General features: G+C 48.7%; 1 protein-coding gene across 10 annotated transcripts in view; it reads right to left on the minus strand.

Moving 5' to 3' along the window:
• The window catches only part of RBFOX1 (RNA binding fox-1 homolog 1), a 2,434,604-nt gene that overhangs the window by 2,099,252 nt on the left and 313,691 nt on the right, over positions 1-21,661 (minus strand). For all 10 annotated transcript variants that reach the window (XM_027528154.1, XM_027528150.1, XM_027528155.1 and 7 more), the window contains exon 3: positions 5,692-5,751. In XM_027528154.1, coding sequence (XP_027383955.1) covers positions 5,692-5,751 — 60 coding nt within the window. The remainder of the gene's footprint in view (positions 1-5,691; positions 5,752-21,661) is intronic.

The raw sequence follows: 21,661 nt of genomic DNA on the forward strand, positions 1-21,661 counted from the left end.
TGAGCTCCGGGAGACTCTGTGTCTCCAGGAGGCACCTGGCATTGGGGTGGTGCCGATGCAGCCTCCCCTCCCCAACTACCAGTTATAATCAGTGGTTCCACTCCTTCCTGCTGAGGACAGGAACAGCCTTAGGTGCACTGGGCCCACTGACTGGCATCCATAAATGAGGTGCTACCTGTCTCCTACACCTGGCCACAGGCATCATGACCTGGGGTCAGGGGTGGGGAGCTAAAAGAGGCTGCTGGACCCACATTTCACAGGTGAGCTGCGGGCAGAACTGGGGATGAAGTCCAGCCAGATGCACCAGAGCTCATTCTCGTATGTTCTGCTCCCTCTTGGAAAGTCAAACAGGCCTGTCAGGACTCACGGTAACTATGAACCGGAGAAGAAACGACCAGCAAATCCGCCTCAAGAAGAAACTGGCTCCTTTTCCTTTTTTTCCTCTAGAATCTGACACGAAACCTTGGTCAGCTCCCATCAGAAGTAAAGTCTGGGCGAACCGGTGCCAGTGGAAAAGAGAAAGGGATCGTGTTTCCTTTCCAGAGCTTCCTTCACCTCCATCCTTTGAAACAACACAGATCACTTTTGCTAAGTTCCAAAAGGTGGCAGCATTCTATTAAATATTCATTTGCTGCTGAGGCAAATCGGGGAGGAAGTTGAGACAAGCAGACGGCCAGATGGCCAAGGTCAGGATATCTGGGGGTATCCAGCACTGATGGGGGGCTGGTGTGTGTGGGGGAAGCTGTGAGCCCTCTACTGGGGCAGGAAGGGAGGATCCTGGACAAAGAGACCCCAGACCACCACCCTTGACCCCAAGACAAGGAGTGTTTTAGACTCATCTTAGGACTGTCATAGCACAGGGGTAGCGGAGATCAGACCCCAGAGTGTTCCCCTGTTTATGCCGCTTACGGTGGAGAGTATTAGACCTGTGACACGCCTCTCACCAACAGCGAAGGTGATGGGTCCCATTCAAATGATTCTGCCAGGATGGGCAGACCCAAAGCAAGCGTGCCCTACAGACTGTCCCACCGGCCTTGAGAAGGGAAGCTGCCATGAGGGGGGCAGATGGCCGGGAGATGCAGGCAGCCTCTGGGAGCAGAGGTTCACCGCCCTCCATCCACAAGGGACTGAATTCACCACAGCCAGCTCCAGGTGAGACCCCAGCCCAGGCTGACACCTTGCTTGCAGCCTCGTGAGACCCTAAGCAGAGTACCTAGCCATGCCAGGCCTGGGCCCTGGACACACGATAACTGCGATACAAGCTGCTGAGTGTCTGGTGAATTTTTAGGTCGCAAAAGGAAGTGAACACAGTGCATATCTGTCACAGAGACACATACAGGTTATGGACTACAGCTCTGGAATGAGACAGAACAAAATGCAATAGAAATTTGGATTCTGCTACTGAACTGCATCATGTCTCCTGGATAGTACAGAAAGAGAGAAAAATGCAAGCAGAATGTTATTGTGCTGGGCAATGTCACCGCCAACTGCTTAAGGAGGCATTTATACCAGAGAGAACCCCCAAATCAAGTGTGGGTCTATCTCATGCCTTTTCTATTTTGTTTTTTTTTTTTTCTTTTGGTCTCATTTCTCATGCACCTCTCGTCACGTGACCTTTTGGCCGCAGTGACCCCGATGTTTACATACAGGTAACATGACCTCAACACAACTACTTCACCCAGCACCTAAGCAAAGACTCTAGTCTGTTCTAAGATTTGAGGAATGCATGGCTCACTCAGATGTGGGTGCGGAAAGGCTGGTCTCCAGCCTGGAATCTTCCTGTGGGGTCTTTAGCAGGTGACTATGACCAGGTGTGAGTCACCAGCCTTACCTGCTGACTCTGAAGTCAATCTGACACCTAAAATGTTCCCAGAAATGCTCCCTGAAATGCCAAAACAGAACCAAGTGGCCTTCCCCTCAGCTCAACTCAGCTTGGGAAACAGCCCAATCCAGGTTCAAGTTCAGACCCAACACCCATGAGCTGTGAGGCTCAGCATGTCACTCTCTGCTGAGTCCCCTCACCTGGGAAGTGGGGTCAGGAACATTTCCCCCTCAGTGGGCTGCTTCAGGGATGGGTGAGATCACGCACTTGAAATACTGAGCACAATGCCAGCTACTTCCTAGGTGCCTAGTAATGCTGGCAATCATTATCATTTCCTTATTCTGGATGCAAGTGAGTGGCACCCAACGTGTCCAGGAAAGACCCTTTCTGGGAGGCAGGACTACAGCAGAAAGCTAGTGCCAGAAGCTGCAGCGCCGGCTGGTACCAAGGGGCAGTGAGTGGAAAGACACCAGGGCCTGAGGCGTCCTTTCTCCTGGGGCAGCCAAGGGTCAGAAAGTGTCTTCGGACCCTGGTCCAGTCTTATAAACTGCATTTTCACTCCTCTAAGGGGACTGCAACATTTCTATAACAACTGAGAGTGAAACTTTATTAAAATGCCATCAGCTGTCCTAGAAATCTCCCTTGACAGCTCAGAACCCACCACTTAATTTTAAAAATAGTCATTGTCATTATTATTATTATTGGGTTGGTCAAGAAGTTCATTTGGGTTCTTACGGAAAAATCTGAACAAACTTCTTGGCTGATCCGATACTTTTACTATCAAGGAAAACAACTACATACTATAAAATAAAACAAAACCTGTAGAGTCAAAAAAAAAAAAAAGCAAAACCAACCAATTTAGTTGATTTTCCCATCTGCCTCTCTGACATCTCTCTCTGCTTTTCAGAGAAAAGGAGATATATGAATCTAATTGCATATAATTGAAATTATATGCAATATAATATATAATGTCATCCAGAAAGGTTGGTCACCATATGACATAGGCTGCATTTCTCACTCCACAATATGTCACGAGCATCTTTCCAAGTCAGTAAACATAAATCCTCACCATGAAATCCTAGCAGCAGCTTAGAACTGGACTTTATAGATGCTCATAGTTTACTTTTAAAAATTCCTTATTGACAGATATTGAGGGTGTACCTTTTTATTATTTTTGCTAATAGAATTACCCCTCAACAAACACTGCTTTCTCACACTCATACAATCAACCGCAAGGTGTCCATTCCTAGAAGTGTAATTACTTGGATCAGAGAGTGAACACACTTTGCACACTGAGACAGGTGCCATAAACCACCCTCCAGAAAGGTTGGTCACCACGTGCTGCCACCGACGGAGGTCACGCTGTGACTGCTTCTGCCCATGACACGCTGGCCTGGGAGGCTGACCTGCGGATTCCAGGCAGGGAGACCCGGACCAGAGAACTGGGAGGGTCGAGGGTAGGGAGAGAGGGGATGCTTACCATCCTCTGATCTTCAGAGCTTGAATACCAGGGAAACTCTAAAAGTCTGCAGCCTCCAGGGGGAAACAAGTGGGACAGTATCCCATCAGCCTTAATGAGGCGAGGCTGGAGGCTGGAGGCTGGAGAATACCCAGCCCAGCCCAAGGAGGCTGAGCATCCGGGGGTGCTCTTTCGGAAAACAGAGCTCTCGGCCACCACTGGTCTTACTGTGAACAACAAGCATTATGAGGTGGGGGGTTTCTCCCCACCTATACGACTACTTCCGAAGAAGCTTCTGCGCTGTAACCCCAACTGCAGGACTCTTTGGTGAGTCACTTTCCTGCTCCCCATTTCATCTTCTCACCTGCTAAATGTTTTTAGGACCGTTTTATTTTATTTCCATAGTCTTAGTGAGAGGTTACCAGAATCCTGCGTGGAGCATGGATGGTTCTTTTAAAATTATGAAAAGTGTGGTAGCCAACCTCCAAAGTGACCCCCCAGTAATTCAGCAGAGGTGATGGCACGTGACTCCCCAGGGCACAGGAGGCATCCTGGTTTCTGCCTTGCTCTCTCTCTCCCAGGATTTCTCACCCTGGGGGAGCCCGCCAGCCACGTCATAGGAGCCTGCCTCCACGTCACAGCTTTATGGAGGCGTCCACACACGAGGAACTGAGGCCAGGTGACAACAATGACCTAAGCCATCTTGGAGGTGGATCCTCTAGCCTCAGTCAGGCCTCCAGGTGGCAGCAGCCCTGGCTCATGAGAAACCCTGAGCCAAAACCAGGCACCAAAGCCATTCCCAGAGTCCAGAGGCACTGACACTGTGAAATCATACACATTTCTGCTTTTACCCTGGACTGAAATCTAGGGTTCCTTTTCAATGTGGCAAGAGGTAACTAACACACTTTCCCGCTCTATCAGTTAGCTTCCCATCCACAATAGGGAGAGACAGTTTCATGGGCTTGGGGTGAAGCCAGAAGACTGTGCCCCAGCGACGGAGTGGCTCAGTGGGTGGATGCAGCCTCTGAGCCCTGGGGTACATTACTGCACTCCGGTCTTGATTTCCTCATCAACACAGTGAAGACAGAGATGGTGTTTACCTTATGGGGTTGTTGAGGGGGCTTAGAACAAAGAAGCAATGTCTGGTCAGTGGCCAGGTAGCACAAGAAAATCGGTTGTGTGGTTGTCATTTTTCATCATCTTTCCTCTTCTTCCTCTTCCTCTCAGCAACTCAGATAAATGTCTCTTTCAGGTGACCCAGCAGTGAGGTTTATTATTTTAAAAAAAAACAAAACACAACCTCAAAATCTTTTAGGGGAAACAGACAGAGGCCAAAAGGTGGGACCTTGGAGAGTCCAGCTTTGTACAAAACACCAGCGTTGACTGGGGAAAAAGAAGGAAGCATTTCAAATACACAGCATACATATGAACCCTGCCCAGGACCGCATGAACATCTCTGATAAAGGAATCCACTCTTAGCCATTCATTTGTCACTACCACAGCATCTTGCCATATTCTTTCCATGTTCTTCTTATTTCCATACTATTTTTTTCTTTAAGTCAACTCATCTTTTTTAAAACTTTAATATTTTCAAAATACATTTCACTACCATAAAGAGAAAGCCAGTATCCATTGCTATAAAGAGAAGATCATCATGAAACCACATAACAACAGTCAATACAAAACAACAGAAACAAAAGCCCATGTGCCCCTTGACGTCATCGCGGGGTCACCACTAATACACAGGTTGACTGCACTTCGGGATCTCACCACGAGGTTAAACATCCTGGAGACGTCAGGCAGGAGTGAACTTGGAACTGTAAAGGCAGGGAACATCTCTGGTACGTGGTTGACAGGTGGCGGGGGGAGGGGGAGGGCGGGTGCACAGAAATCCACAGAGATCCTAATACCAACCACGGTCACGTGCCCTGAAGCCCCCAATCCAATGCCACAAGGTGGGCCCCCCAAGGCACTCAGTACGCATCCCTTTCTTTACCGTGGGGACAGTCAAATGATAAACTTTCTTCCCACTTTCCCAGCACCTTGGGGCCCACCATCACATCAAGAAGTAAAGAGATTAGCCCGTGGCCCCTGCCCTGGTCACTGTTTCTCCCGGGTTTGCTCTCCCAAGGGACCTGGCCCTTCTCAGAGGAAGGTTCTTGTCTTTCACATCATGTGCCAGGGCTGAGGCTCTGGCCCCAGGTGTTTCCTAACAGAAATTCAGTGAGTGCCTGGGAACATTTATTCCCCTCTCAAACCCAGTTACTTCTCCAATGAGATCAGTTTTAAGTTACAAACACACACACGCACACACGCACTCCCAGTGATGGATGACGGTGACCAAGAAGGCTGAAAAGGATGCAAACGCAGTTTCAAACTCTAATCTGTTCAACAAAATGCTTCTACTTACTGAGGCATGCGGACTGTTGTTGGCACTGGAGAAGCAAGCTGAATGTTCAGATGTGTCGTCCTGGCGAAAACAAAGACAGGAGTAGGTGGGAAAACGGGTTGAGGAAACAAATTCTGATTTGGAGTATCCCAGTTTAGCACAATCCCACAGCAAGCTCGCGCGGCCTCCCATTCCCCCTCTCCAGTAGGGGGTCCAGACCCTCACTGCCCAAAACGGCAGCCGCTAGCCACCACGTATGTATGGCTAGTCTCAACTGAAATGTGCTGCAAGTATTAATTACATAGCAGATTTTGAAGACACAAGAAAAAAAAAAAGAAGTGTAAAATATCCTATTAATATTAATCTCATTAATATTTTTATATCAATTACATGTTAGAATGATAATACTTAATAATATATAAAAATAAAGCATTTTAGCACGCTTAAATATATAAATATATTATGCATATTTAAAATAAAATATATTGTTACAGTTAATTTCATCTGTTTCTTTTTACTTTTTAATGTGTCTACGGGAAACATTTGAATTGCGTACATGGCCCTCATGACATCTCTATCAGGCAGCACCGGTCTAGATTTTTTTGAATGTGGACACTCCATCCTAGCCTGAGGACCCAGGTGGCAGTTTCATGGCTTCCCTGGTGGCTCAGTTGGTAAAGAATCTGCCTGCAATGCAGGAGACCCAGGCCCAACCCCCGGGTCGGAAGAGGACACAGGTGGTCCCATGAAAACCATGCCCACCGTTACTTCCACTATAACTTGCCACTGTTTCACACTTGCGACAGCTCAAGCCTATGGAGCAGCTGGGATGCTGTGTGCCTAGAGATCTTCACGCATTTTCTTCTTTAACCCTCACAAGGACAGAGGAAGGAGGTTTTGCTCTCAGCCCCATTTTACAGGCAGAGAAACACAAGAGAGGCTGAGAACTCATCCAAGGCAACTCAGTAGGGATGCTGTGGAGCCAGGGCCTAAACCAAAAAGTTAAATGGATGGGTGTTAAGCGCTGTGGCTCCACTCTCCCTGTGGGGCTTTTACCCACTTCTCCATGTGCAGCACACAGGAGCCTGTCGTAGCCACTCACTAACCAAGTCTGGGGAGCTTGCCCCCCGAAAGTGCCTGCAGTGCCTATAGCTCCAAATTTCCATTAACGTCATTGGGTTTCACCTCAAGTCACCCCTTAAACCTCCTGGACAGAGACAGGGGCAAGTATATGTGTGTGTGTTCATGCACAAAAGAGATGAAGATATAGACAGAGACACAGAGACCAGAAGAGAGAGGGAAGGAGCTGGACCAGGCAGTTACTCAGACCCACCACACAGTCCTGAGAGGGCGGTGTCCGTAAACAGATCTGAACTCACAATGAGGAGGCAGACCCCGCTCGTCACTTCCCTTTCTGCAGTTTTCCCACAGCCAGTGGTCACGGGAAAAGCTGACGACCAGAAAGTCAAACCCGTGTTTGTGCCTCTCCTCCCTCTACAAGGAGCAGTCCTCACGCCGCCCCCCACCCACCACCCCCAGGTTACTAAAATGAAGTAATGAATTAGGGAAAGAAGGAAGGAAGGGAGGGGTGGGCTTAAGCATGAATCAGAGCCCCCAGAGAGGGACTGCACAAAGCAGCCCCTGAGTGGAGAGGAGGAAGATGTGGCCAAAGGGGTGATGCTTCTAAGAAGACACACTGATTCTCCTTTGACGGGTGTCCTGTGGCCTGAGAAAGGCTGGGCTTTCTTACTTCCTTCTTGGCCTCATCTTCTAAATGAGCCAACTAAAAACCCTGCTTGAGTGATGAGTTCAGCCCAACGGCAGATCTCAACCAGGACCACATCCAAGCCGTTACAGACCCCCAGGGGCCCCTGCCTCCTGGGCACTCCTTTCTTTGAAAGGGATCCTGAGGCCACAGCTGCCCCAGGAGAACCCGGCCTCCGCGCACTTCCCGCTGGTCTAGGGACACACAGCCACCCAAGAGCACCCATCTCGGGCTCTCCCAGGAACAGGAACCAAGACACAGACAGCCCCCAGGCTCAGGGATCTGAAACACTCCCATTCAAAGCCGGGCTCGGGTCCATGAGCTGAGCTGCTCAGTCGTGTCCAACTCTGCGACCCCATGGACTGTAGCCCACCAGGCTTCTCTGTCCGTGGGATTCTCCAGGCAAGAATACTGGAGTGGGTTGCCATTTCCTTCTCCAGGGGATCTTCCTGACCCAGGGATCGAACCTGGATTTTCTGCATTGGCAGGAGTGTTCTTTACCACTAGCACCACCTTGAGTCCATAGCAACCACCAGCTCTGGAAAACTGAACTCAGGGTTAAGCCTAAATTAAGAGCCTTAATTTTAATAGCATCACGGATTCAACGGACATGAATTTGGGCAAACTCTGGGGGACAGTGAGGGACAGGGAGGCCTGGCGTGCTGCAGTCCATGGGCTTACAAAGAGTCGGACACAACTTCATGACAGAACAACAACAAAAGAGCCTCCCAGAGGAAGCTGATTGGAAAGGAAGAGAGGCCCCTGGTGAGCCATTCCTCCCACCGAGGCAAGAACCCCTGGGCCTGGGAAGAGACAACTTGTACTCAAGCATGACCTTACTTGGGAACCTGGTCACCCAAGAAATTTCTATCTGCCTGGCCCTGTGAGCCTCTTCTTTCCCTCTGCCCCCTCCTCACTTCCCCCACCTCCCACAAGCAGGGGCCTCCTCTCCCCCAATACCTGAGCCTGGGATCCCAGAGGCCCGGGCTCTGCTCAGCTGACCCTCCCTCACTATGCCCTACCTCCTTCCCAGGTCCATTATCGGGAGCAGAGACACCTTCACCCAAGGAGGTGCAGGGGGCACCAACTCAGTCTGTCGCCCTCCACGGGCCCCTTCTGTCCTCCCACCTCTTGGCGGCGTCTCACACCCGCAGGGGTTCACACACCTGCTGCACTGGCAGCCCCCACACCGCTCAGCACGGTCCCTGTTTATCCTGCACAAAGCAGCTGACTCTTCGCCCAAGCCCCTGGGTTTCCTTTACCTTGAAAACAGCGAGAAGCATGTGAATAGGTTCAGAACTAGATTACGGAGACAGAGATGAGAAAAGAGATGTTGTCTCTCAAAGAAGGGTGAGGAAGCAGCCGTCTGATGCTGTCCTCGTTTCCAGAAAGCCCCTCTTGTTCCCACCCCACCCCCCACCTATAAACATCTACAGCTTCTGACTCAAGCTGGTCCATCCTGATGAGATCTTTCAGCAGGAGAGAGACCTAACTGCCTCCCCTTCATGGGTCAAGGACCAGGCCCCCAAGCTGGCTGTATCCCTAGATGCCAGCTGTCTCCTTCCCTGGGCCTCACGGCCTCCCTGGAAGTCCAGTATTCTGCCCCTGGAATTATTGTCTTTTTTGTGACTGGGTTTACAGCTTTCAGAAGCTGGGGTACAAATTGCCAGCAGTGGGCACTGAGCCAGTTCAAACAATGACCGAGGTGGAGAGCCTGCAGAACCACCAACCATCACCTTCTCAGGGATTTGGCATGAACTGGTGTGAGCTTCCAGAGAGCCATGATTGGTGGCATTAGAATGCAATGTTCCCTGCACAAAAATGAACTGTAAAGGGTTTATCCTTCAGGTTGGGCTTCCCAGGTGGCGCTAGTGGTAAAGAATCTGCCTGCCAATGCAGGAGACACAAGAGATGCAGGTTTGATCCCTGGGTTGGGAAGATCCCCTGGAGAAGGAAATGGCAACCTGCTCCAGTATTCTTGCCTGGAGAATCCCATGGACAGAGGAGCCTGGTGGGCTACAGTCACGGGGTCACAAAGAGTCAGACATGGCTGAGTACACACACCACCACCCCATCCTTCAGGTTAACAGTAGGCCATGACCTTGGCTAGCTAAAGCCTCCTGAGTAATGGACAGAGGGTGAGGTGTCGGTGGTATGGTGGGGACCCAGCAGTGGACAGTAAGACCTGCAGGAAACTCAGCTATGAAAGAGAGGTGGGATCAGCTCTTCAAATGGCTGCTACCCAATTTCATTACATCCTAAATCATCCTGACCATGAGGGTTTGATACTCCTTGAAAAGTCTGAATGCTCAAAGAAACAGGGAGGGTTGAGAAGCCTGTGAGGCCAGATCGTGGTCCCTACGTGATCCCAAGCAACACACATTTTCACCACCGCATGAAGACTGCATTTTCAAAAAAAAAAAAAATCAAACCAATGCCTTAATTTGTGGACCAATTAAAGGACATAATGTATTCAAGCCACTCATGTAGGTATTTGTCACCTCAAAGTGGTGACGAGCTCTCTCATTACAAACCCCAAACCCATAAGATAAAAAATTTTGAACAGCTTTCTGCATGAAAAATAATACCATAATGTGAAAGATGACAAAGGTAACATAAAAGAAAAATTAAAACTCAAAGGAAAAAACAAGCAAAGGCGATGGACAGCCAGCTCACAAAGGGTGTGGTGATGCAAATGTCTGTTGTTGACATTAAGAAACCCTTAACGTCACACATAATAAAGCAAATGCAAATTAAGATGGCTTTTATTTGTTTTACCAAGATTGATAAAGATAAAAGCTGGACAAAGGATCATAGTTGTAGGAGTGCAGAGAAACAGGAATTCCTTTTCTTTAAGTGTGTTTATTTCTCTTTGTCTGCGTTGGGTCTCCACTGCTGTGCACGGGCTTTCTCCAGTTGCGGTGTGCAGGCTTCTCACTGTAGTGGCTTCTCTTGCTGGAAAGCATGGGCTCTAGGGTGCAGGCTTCCATAGTTGCAGCTCACAGGCTTAGTTGCCCTGCAGCCCGTGGGATCTTCCTGGACCAGGAATTGAACCTGTGTCCCCTACATTTGCAGGAGGTTCTCAACCACTGGACCACCAGAGAAGTCCACTGGGCAACATTTTAAAAGTTGATAATATTTAAACCAGCAATTCCACTTCTTGGAATCTCTGCGATAGAGTGTCTGCACATGTGGGAAATGCCTGATGCCAAGGATGATCACTGAAGCAATTTTTTTGTGACTACAAAATATCGAGAGTAACCAAAATTTCCATTATATAGGGACCAAGTAAATAAGTTATGGTGTATCCAGACACCCCCAGTAAAGATAATGGGGCAGCTCAATACAGAACGATAGGGGAAAACAGTCAAATGCAGGGTGGCATGTATAGCAAGCCACAATCCGTGCCCTGCTTTAAGAATATATGCATATGTATCACATGCATTGAAACCTCCAGGAGATGGATAAGAAACTGACTTTAAAAAAAAAAAAAAAAAGAAAAGCTGACTGTGGAGAGAGGAACTGTGCAGGATGGAATAGGAGAATTTTATTCTTCTGATGTTTGAATTACGTGTTCCAACACGTATTAACAATTAAAATTTTTATTTAATCTGAAAATTTTAAGTTTATTTTGAAAAGAAAATAATTTGAGGGAATTTCATGCAACACACTAGCAGAGTCCTTTGGGTAGAGATTCGTTTACAGACATTTTCTGAAAAATAATTCAGCCTGCAGGATGTGTCGAGTGATTTGGGGTCACTTTGGGGGACAACAGCCCTGCCAATGTGGTCTGAATACAGAAATGTTGGTACTGGGGGGAACACTTTAATTTTTTTTTTTTTAAACCAGGAAATTCAAGTATGTGGCACACCAGCTACACTCGCCCATCCTGTTCCCAGGGCAGGCAGTATTAATCGAGTGCTGCATTTTCCTGCCAAACCCAGATGCAGCCTCAGAATCTATCCCAGCACATTCAGAAACGCTGCCCCATCCATGCATGCTGCCATGCCGGCTGAAATCAAACCCCACCCCTGAGAGGGCAGCCAGAAACCAGAAGCAGGGTCCCCACTCACATGGTTCCCCAGCAGATCCACCTGGGCCTGAGTGCAAGGTTATGTCACCAGCCGAGTCTCAGGGCCCCAGCTCCTCCTCCACAGGTGGGAGTGGGGCAGCCGCTCCCCAAGGCCCATCTTCTGAAAATGTCACCTGGGTCCCACCTGCCCTCCCTGAATGAAACCACCAGAGCCCTTCTGAGTAAACACTGGTTAACCTTCAGCAAGGAACTCGAGCTCCCTCATTCCCGCCAACTTAGAAAATTCCATGTAAATGTCAGATTAAGCTCTTCAGGCCTCTGCTTTTAAAATGAGAGATAAAATTTAGCTCCCTATTCCCAGATGTTAAAATCTCTGCTTCTCCCTGGGGCAAAGAAATCAATGTGAGTAAGCTCCGTATGCTTTTTCCCTTGGAACACGACCACTTCCAGCAATTTATTTGACTGACTATGCCTTCTATTACCATGTAAATTGTTTCAGACTGAAGGAAAAAAAAAAAGTATTAATCTCCTCTCAGTAAGTCATAAAATAAAGAAATCAATTTCAAGGTCAATTTAGCCCAAATAACACCTGCTGCCCTTTTTTTGTAACATGCAGACTCCTCTGAAAGGCTAGGCTGCTGTCTAAGGCATCAAATATGCAGCAATGGAAAACTGAGTTTCACACCAGGGAGACCCTGGCCCAGAGGCCCCATGGCTCTGAGAGTGAACTTGGGGAGGACAGGGTCAACAGGACTCAGATGAATAATCCTCTTCAGGTCAGGGCAGGACGATGAAAGAGGAGCTGCAAAGGGGGCCAGGTAGAGTTCCAGGAGGGTGTCTGGCTGACTTGCTGTGTGACTCTGGGAAAGTTACTTAACTTCTCTGAGCTTCAGAATCTATATCTGTAAAACTACTTTTTAAAAAACTGGAAAGAAAATGAGGGCTAGGTTATCTCACAGGACCCATGAACTCAGCCCATCATGGACTTTGTCCAAGGTTAGACACTCAGGGTTTTGTAGCCACCCTTCCCTAATGGCTCAGACAGTAAAGAATCTGCCGGCAATGCAGGAGACCTGGGTTCAATCCCTAGGTCAGGAAGATCTCTTGGAGAAGGGAATGGCTACTCACTCAAGTATTCCTGCCTAGAGAATTCCACGGACAGAGGAGCCTGGTGGGTTACAGTCCAGGGTCAGACGCAAAGAGTCAGACACAACTGAGCGACTAACACTTTCACTTTGCACCGGTGGCGCTATAATGGTAAAGAATTCGCCTGCTAATGCAGGAGATGCAAGAGACAGGGCTGATCCCTGCGTTGGGAAAGATCCCCTGGAGGAGGGCATAGCAACCCACTCCAGTATTCTTGCCTGGAGAATCCCACAGACAGAGGAGCCTGGCGAGCTACAGTCCATGGGGTTGCAAACAGTCAGACATGACTGAGCGCGTTACACACACCCCTCCATACCCCCTGCCCTTGGTGACCACTGGTCTACCTTCTACCTCTATGGATCTCCCTGATCTGGACTTTCATAAAAAGGAATCATACAATATGTGGCCTTTTGTGACTGGCAAACTGTTTCAAGGCTGACCCATGTTGTGGCATGTATCAGAACTTTGTTCCTTTTTATGGCTGAAAAATATTTCACTGTATGAACAGACCACACTTTGTTTGGCTGCTAATTTGTTGATGGACATTTGGGTTGTTTCCACCTTCTGGCTATTAAGAGTAATGCTGCTGTAAACATTTGTGTGCATGCTTTTACGTGGATATATGTTTCCTTTCTCTTGGGTATATGCCTAGGAATACCGTTACTGGGTCCTATGGTGACCCACATGGCAAAGCATAATGGTCACATGGTTTAATCGTTTTAACAAGAACATTGTTTTCCAGAGGGGCTGCACCATTTTACATTCCCAGCAATGGTGTATGAGGGCTCCGCTTTCTCAGCAACACTTGTTATTACCGGTGGTTTTCAGGATAGCCATCCTAGTCGCTATCAAGTGGGATCTCGTTCGTGGTTTTGATTTGCATTTCCTCGATGACTAACAATGTTGGACATCTTTTCGTATGCTTGTTGGCCATTTGTGGATCTTTCTTGGAGAGCTATGTATTCAGACCCTTTGCCGATTTTTAAATTGGGTTATTTGTTTTTATGTAATTAAATGGCAAGGGTTCTTTTTATATTCTAGATACAAGTCCCCTATAAGAGAGATCATTGGCAAATACCAGGGACTATCCAGTCACTTCTGAACAAAGCCTTATACTAAAGAAGCTGGGCCACGTCTGTTACAGGTAAGTAACCACCGGGGCAACGTCACAGCACTTTCTCAGAGCTTTCTATCCCGGCTTCCTCTGAGAGGTAGGACCCGGACTTGCATTTTGGAGGCCACTATTCAACCTTTTCAAGAGACAAACAAAAAAATGCCAGGACTTGACCCCACATAACTCAAGACAGACTCTCTGGAGGTAAAGTGGGAGTTTTAGTAATTCTTTTTTAAAATTTTTATTGGAGTATAGCCACTTCACCGTGTTGTATTTTCTGCTGTACAGCAAAGTGAATCACCCATGCGCATACATATATTCCCTGTCTTTTGGAATTCTTAAATCTCCCCAGGAAATGACAATATGCTGCCAGGCTGTGAACTATGGGTCTAAACCCAGAGGGGAGGTTTGGTAGGGGCTGTCCTTTGAGGAGTCAAGGCCACCCCCACGGAGTGGCAGGACATGTGCAAGCAGCCATGCCAGATTCCCCGTCGTGAGGCCCTGTAGCTCTCACTGACCACAGCAGTGCCCGGACCTCTTACCGCTCTCTCCGGAGAGAGGCAAATGGGTTAAGACGTAGGATATTCATGAAGAAAAAATCAGCTAAGAGCAGAGGGCAGCCACAGATCCCAGACAATGTCTGCAACGTTTAAAAACCCCAACTAGAGCCAGAAGGTGGAAACAACCCAGACGTCCATCAAGGAATGAATGGATAAACAAATGTGGTCCAGCTATGCAATGGACTATTTACTCAGCCATGAAAAGCAACGGGGTTCTGATTCATGCGACAACATGGGTGAACCTCGGAAATACCATACAAAGTGAAACAAACCAGATACGAAGGCCACAGAGTGTACAATCCCACTGAATTGAAATGCCAAGGGTAGGCAAGTCTATAGAGACAGGCAGTGCACTAGGGATCCTGAAGAGCTGGGAGAAGAAGGAGTCAGGAAGTAACTGCCTGACGGATACAAGGTTCTGTTCTAGGAAACAATTATGTTTTGGAACCAGTTGGACATGGCAGTTGCACAATACTGTACTAAATGCCACTGAGTTGTTCACTTCAAAAATGATTCATTGTATGTTATGTAAATTTTACCTCTTTTTATCTTAATAAGAACAACAACAACAACAAATCCCAACAGATCCAGACGTCTCTCTTTTCCTGCCTTGACCATATTTCCTTTCAAATAAAAATAAATCTATAAAGCCACATTTCTACATACATCTGAACAATCAAGAAAAGCTTTCTCCTCTATTCATCTCAAAAGCTGTTAAAATTAATCGAGTCTGTATCAGGAATGTCTAACAGAGTTACTGACTCACTGACTCAAGAAGGAAGCCTGAGTAAGAACAGAACTCTGGTCCCCGAAACGCCTGGAGAATTTCAGTCTCTGGTGAGCAAGCAAGGCGTGGGTAACTGCAGCCCCCTCCTCGCCCATCTGTGGCACAGGGATGGCCTCTGACCCCCCAGGGTACCCCACGCTCAGGAGAGGACAGTCCACCTGCTCATGCTGCCATGTGAGGGATGCGTTTTGAGAACAGAAGAGTTTTAACAGTCCTGGGAAGGACACAAGTCTGGGATAGAAGCAATGATTCATCGCTGCACCCTTGCGAGGAAAACTCAAGGCATGAAAAGCATCTGCTGGCACATGGGCAACAATATCCAATGAGACGAGGGGTGACGGGACATTCAGAAGTCCCGGAAAAACGCTGAGAGATGCCGCGTGGAGAGAGAAGAGGGCATTAGGGATGCAAGAGGAAACCTGGACATATTTCTGGCTCGAGACGCTGAACACAGCACTCAAGTGTTCCCAAGGACAAGAGCAGCAGGGATGGCCAGGGGGCGGCGTTGCTGGTGAAGGAGACGTGGGTTATTATTACAGGAGCTTTTGCAAAATGAAGTCAGGGAGAATGGCAAAACAAGTGAAGTATTAAATAAATACTTCCTGAATGGAATCACAGGGGAGAACACTAAAATCAGGATGTCTGACAAGGGCTTTTTATCCAATCTGCCCAGGCTTTCTTCAGGGTTCCTGGGAGAGACGTTGTCAGTAGCCCGCACAACATCATGGGCCATTTAATGCAGAAATGGGGCAGTTGGGGCACGGAGCACTGGGCAGGCTGATTAGAGGGAGGTGGACTGGACTCAACAGAATCTGAGGTGTCTGGGGCAGGCGGAGGTCTTGGGCCAATCCTGGAGGCAAGTCCCTGCAAAGGAAGAGGGCGCCAGCCAGAGAACCACTGTGATGCAGAGGTTAAGAGTGTGGGCTCTCGGTCAAGCATGCTACGCTGACTTCAAGTAGATGCATGACCTTGAACATCTCTCTATTTCCCTAAGCCTCAACTTTCCCAGCTGGCTGTTAAATGAGGTAATCATAGAAGCCCAATACAACCTAACACTACAGCTCACACTACTTAGGGAACTGCCTGTTCTTTGTACACAGCTCTGACTAGGAGGAAGAAGTATATTCTCAACTTATATTGTTTATTTTATTAAAGTTCCCATTAAAAAAAAAAAAACAATAAATCACAGCTGTTGTTATCCCCATTTCACAGAGAGGAAACTGAGACTCAGGATGGTTCAATAACATTCATGGATGTCCCTGAACTATGTACTAGCTTTTGTTGTGTGTGTGGCAGGCTGTTGCAAGAATTTTGCATGAATCATGCCATTTGAGCTCTAGAGCAACCTAGGAAACTCAAGAGCCGAAGTGGACCTTTCCCTTGCTGTGTGACCTTGGGCATGTTACCTAGCCTCTCTGTGCCTTGGTTTCTGCCTCTGATAAAAGGAGGATAACAATAGCACCTTCCCCAGAGGGCCACTGCAAGGCTAAATGAGTTACTATGCGTAAAGTCTGAGAACAGATCATGGCACATTCCCGTAAATGTGACCATCAATATTATCACTGAAACTGGTTCATCTTACAAGACCCAAGCTATGGTTTTCCCAGTAGTCACATATGGATGTGAGAGTTGAACCATGGATGTGAGAGTTGAGCACCAAAGACTTGATGCTTTTGAACTGTGGTGTTGGAGAAGACTCTTGAGAGTCCCTTGGACTGCAAGGAGATCAAAGCAGTCCATGCTAAAGGAAATCAACTCTGAATATTCATTGGAAAGACTGATGCTGAAGCTGAAGTTCCAATACTTTGGCCACCTGATGTGAAGAGCCAACTCACTGGAAAAGACCTTGATGCTGGGAAAGACTGATGGCAGGAGGAGAAGGGGGAAGCAGAGGAGGAGATGGTTGGATGGCATCACCAACTCAATGGACATGAATTTGAGCACGTTCCGGGAGATAGTGAAGGACAGGGAAGCCTGGAGTGCTGCAGTGCATGGGGTCGCACTGGACAACAACAAAAACAAGACTCAGAGAAGGTAAGCAAGTTGCCCAGGGGTTTGCTTGGCTGCATTCGCACTAAGCTGATGAGGGACAGTCTGTCTGACTACAGCTCTCACTCTTCTTTCCTTTGCAACACTCGGTAGGCACTTGGGGCTTAACTGGCAGCTGCCTCTCCTAGGAAGCTCCCAGCCCCATCAGGGACACTGAAGTTAAGACGATGTGCTTCAGGCCCTGACATGCCTGGGTTCAAACGCTAGCTCTGCTCTCTCTTCCATATGTGACCATGGAAGGTTATGTAACCTGTCTGTCTTGATTTTCCCATCTTTAAGGGAATGGGGACCCCAATAGCACATCAAAACCTTGATACGTGGTAACATTGATGCTTTCTGTGGCTCCAGTTAAAGTCCTGCAGAAGAGGAGACACTGATTTCAATCCCAAGCTGTGTCATCACTCCCTTTCACTCGGCTGCTCTGAATGCATCCAGAGTCCTTGCTAAGATGGCCCTTTCCCTTCCTCAGCCCGCCTCTACCTCATGGGCCATGTGAATCTGTCTGCGTGACCAGCCAATGAGAACAGCTTTGTGGGAGTGTGGTCTGGGGCTCAGAGGGCCAGAAGAAAGCCAAGCCCCTGGGATTAGAGCTCCCTTGGGACTGCCTCCCACACAAGAGGGAACCGTCAGCTCTTTTAACGGTGAAATAATTGCAAGTTTGAATGTGGATTTGATGCCGAACAACTGCAATTAGAAGCCACCTTCTGTTCTCAACAACTGCTGCTTAAATGTAATCCCTGTCTCATGCACAAACCCCAAATGAGTGTTTCGATTTTTCTTTCAACTACATTTATTCGTCTACATCAGAGCATCCTCGCTCCCTTTCCTAAAGCTCACATTGCTCCCACCTCTGGGTGCCTCTCCCTTTTCTGGGTCAAGTCCATGTGCCCTACTTGGGGCAATAAGGCCTTGCCCACGGTCTGTCCCCCAGCTCCCTTGTTCATCCTCTTCCTCCTCTCGTGACCCTCTCATTCTCTGAGCTCCAGCTCCAACTGCTATCACCCCTGCTTGGAAAGTGCTCTCGTTTGATTCTGCTCTTGAACTCCTAATGCACCATTTTGGCCAAAATCTAAACATCACCTCCTCCAGGAAGCCTTCTGTGATGTGCCATACCAGGTAAGATATATCCTTTGATTACCCTTGCAGCATCGTGTACAGCATGGCACCTCCTAAAGCTCACGATTACTAATTCACATTCATTACTTACATGATTCTGTGGGTAACTGTCTCCCCCAAGAACTGTGCCCCATCTGTGACGCCCAGATGCTGCTCTTTCTACCCCCAGTGCGGTCCCTGACGGCACATAGGAGGTATCACTGTGTGTGTGTGTTCAGTGTTATTTGATCATGCCAGTGGTTTATTCTCCCTACTGAGTGCCACCTGCTCGGGGTAGGGGCTGGGTCTTAGCTGTACTTCCATTCCTTGTGGAATGGAAAACCTGGCCTGGTCCCTGGCACATGAAAAGTGCTCAATCTGAATTGGCAGTATTTTTAAGCAGACTCATGCTTTAGCTACTATTTTTTTTTTTTTTTTTTTTGGTCAGGACAAAAAATGCAAATATGAGTCCAGGGCAGTCCTTCCCCCTCTTCCTCTGAAAGTGAAGTCACTCAGTCATGTCCAACTCTTTGCGACCCCATGGACTGTAGCCTGCCAGGCTCCTCCATCCATGGGATTTTCCAGGCAAGAATACTGGAGAGGGTTGCCACTTCCTTCTCCAGGGGATCTTCCCGACCTAGGGATCAAACCCTGGTCTCCCATAGCCCAAGCAGACTCCTCACCGTCTGAGCCACCAGGGAAGCCCAAAGAGATAGCACTAAATGCCTGGTACTTGGTTATAGGCCAGAATACTGGAGTGGGTGGCCTTTCCCTTCTCCAGGGGATCTTCCCAACCCAGGGATCAAACCCAAGTCTCCCGCACTGCAGGCAGATTCTTCACCAGCTGAGCCACCAGGGAAGCCCCCTCTTCCTCTAGATCCAGTCAAGTACAGTCTCCAGGGGTCCTCAGCTCGGGTGCCTGCACTCCCCCAGGAAGACAGACAACCCTGGCTATCTCATTAGGAACACTTCACAGCCCTGCCCAGATGAAGTCCCTTGAATCTTCAAGCCTGCAGACTTCCTCCTGGGAGAAGTCGAGATAAAGGAAAGGCCCCTGGTTTGGCCTGTGTGGGTAGAGCCCTGGCCTGTCCTCACCACCCCTCCACCCCAACCCGGTGAGACTGAGAAGGGCAGGGATGAGCCCGCCTCCAAGAGGAGGCTCCAGGCTCACCGTGGAGGAATGGGATCATTAAGGCAGGTTATGACATAAATGTAACGCCATCTGCTGAACAGATTCCTGCCTCTGGGTTGCCCTTGGCTGGAATCCCACCAGTTTGCCTTTCATTAAACCTGGATGTAGAAGTCCCCAGTCCCCAGGCAGACGATGGGGTCTGGAGGCACTGCCCGCAAGCACAGTCAGGGCAGCCCCAGACACCACAAAAGGTGAGGTTTCCACCTGCTCCCCAAAGAGGGTGTTGCAGGGAGCTCCAAGCCCACAGGAGGCTGACGTGTGCAGGCTCAGTGCCTCCCAGGGAGAGTGACGAGCTCCGATTCAGGACCAGCTGGAGGAGGCAGCCCCGCCGAGCAACCCTGGCCTTAGTCTAACGCCCGCCTTGCTGGCAGCTGGCACGGGCGCCATCCAAGTCACATGGGTGATGAAGTGAAAAGCCTGCCCCCCCTCCCCACAGAGGGGGAGGGGGTGGATGGGAGAGAGCCACTCCCCTCCAGCCCTTGAGAAGATCCACAGACTCGGTGGGCACTTATCCCACAAGGAAGCGGTGCTGGGCGAGGCTGAGACCCACGCAGCTGGGGATGGTTTCCCACAAGCTGCCTCACCGGTGAGTCCCACAGCTGCTCCCAGATCAGGGTGGATCCAACCAGCCAGTGTCATGCCCAGAAGAGCAGAACTGCACTCCCTGCCCCTCCAGGTGCAAGCTTTGCCCACCCCATCAGTGGCTGGGGTGCCCCCCCACCCCAGCACCATCACTGCATGAGACCTGGGGAGCCCGCTACAGAGGAGAGAGGGGGGTGCTTGCCCTCTCGGGGCTTAGAGTCTATTGTGGGAGAAATTAAGTGGGGGATTACAGAAGTAATTGGGTAGTTACGGGCATGAGAAGAGCCATATAAAGAGGAAGTCCTGGGAGCTACGAGATCGCCCCTGGGCGATGTCCAGATGTCCATCGGCATAGATTGATAAGGAGGTTGGGGTACACATACACAATGGAATATTACTCAGCCATAAAAAGGAATGCATTTGAGTCAATGCATTTGAGGTGGACAAACCTGGAGCCTATTATACAGAAGGAAGCAAGTCCCTCTGTAATATACATATATTAATGCATATTATATGTATACTGTATGTTAATACTGTATATTAATGCATATATATGGAATCTAGAAAGACAGTAATGATGATCCTACATGCAGAACAGCAAAGGAGACACAGATGTAAAGAACAGAGTTTTAGACTCAGTGGGAGAAAGTGAGGACAGAATAATTTGAGAAAACACTATTGAAACACGTATATTACCATATGTAAAATCGATGACCAGTGCAAGTTCGATGCATGAACCAGGGCACCCAAAGTCAGTGCTCTGGGATAACCCACCAGGATAGAGTGGGGAGGGATATAGAAGGAGGATTCAGGATCAGGGTGGGGAAACATGTGTACCTGTGGCTGATTCATGTTGATGTATGGCAAAAACCATCACAATATTGTAAAGTAATTATTCTCCAATTAAAATTAATTAATTTTTTTAGAACAGATATGAAGAATGATGGGAGTTGGCAGAAGAAGTGGAGTTGGAAGCAACCCTGCCAGAGGGAGCAGCCTCAGTGAAGACCCTGGGGTGGTCCTTTCTAAACCAAACTGGTGTCGCTGGAGTGTGGCAATGGAAAGAGCTGTAGAATCAGGCAGGACCGGCAAGCCGGGGTCCTAAAGGGTATGCTAAGAACTTCAACCGTCCTCGGAGAGCAGCAGGTGTTTGAGCAAGGTCAGGTCTGCTGGCAAAGACTGCTTTTGATCTAAAGGGGTGCCGGAGTGGACAGGAAGGAAGCAGGAGGAGGCTTCAGGGGGATCCAGGAATCCAAGATGCTGGGGAAGTGGACAGAACAGGGGGATGGAGGGGAATGTGTTCGGGGATTTCCTAGGGTGTGGGAGTTGGGGAGGAGAGGCAAGGATGACTCCAGGGTCTCGGTATGAGCACCCAGGCAGCCGTCCACGCCGCCCCCTGAGCTGAGAGACCCTTGTGGATGCGTTGGTTGGGGAGAAGAGGCCAGGTTCCATTTTGACCTCATTGGAGAATTAGGGACATACAGCCTCCAAGCATGAGGATCTCTGGGGTGGAGGGGGTGTCTACAGCCTGGCCCCATGGAGTTTTTATCTTCATTTAACCTCCATTTCTTACATGGTTCATTACTGGTACTTCACAGAGGGGTTCCCTAGGATTCGTTTAATATCTGCTGAGAACCTTGAAGGCCTCAGAACTAACAGCTGTCAGAA

Source organism: Bos indicus x Bos taurus, chromosome 25, assembly GCF_003369695.1.
Source record: "Bos indicus x Bos taurus breed Angus x Brahman F1 hybrid chromosome 25, Bos_hybrid_MaternalHap_v2.0, whole genome shotgun sequence".
In the NCBI taxonomy this organism is placed as follows: Eukaryota; Metazoa; Chordata; class Mammalia; order Artiodactyla; family Bovidae; genus Bos; species Bos indicus x Bos taurus.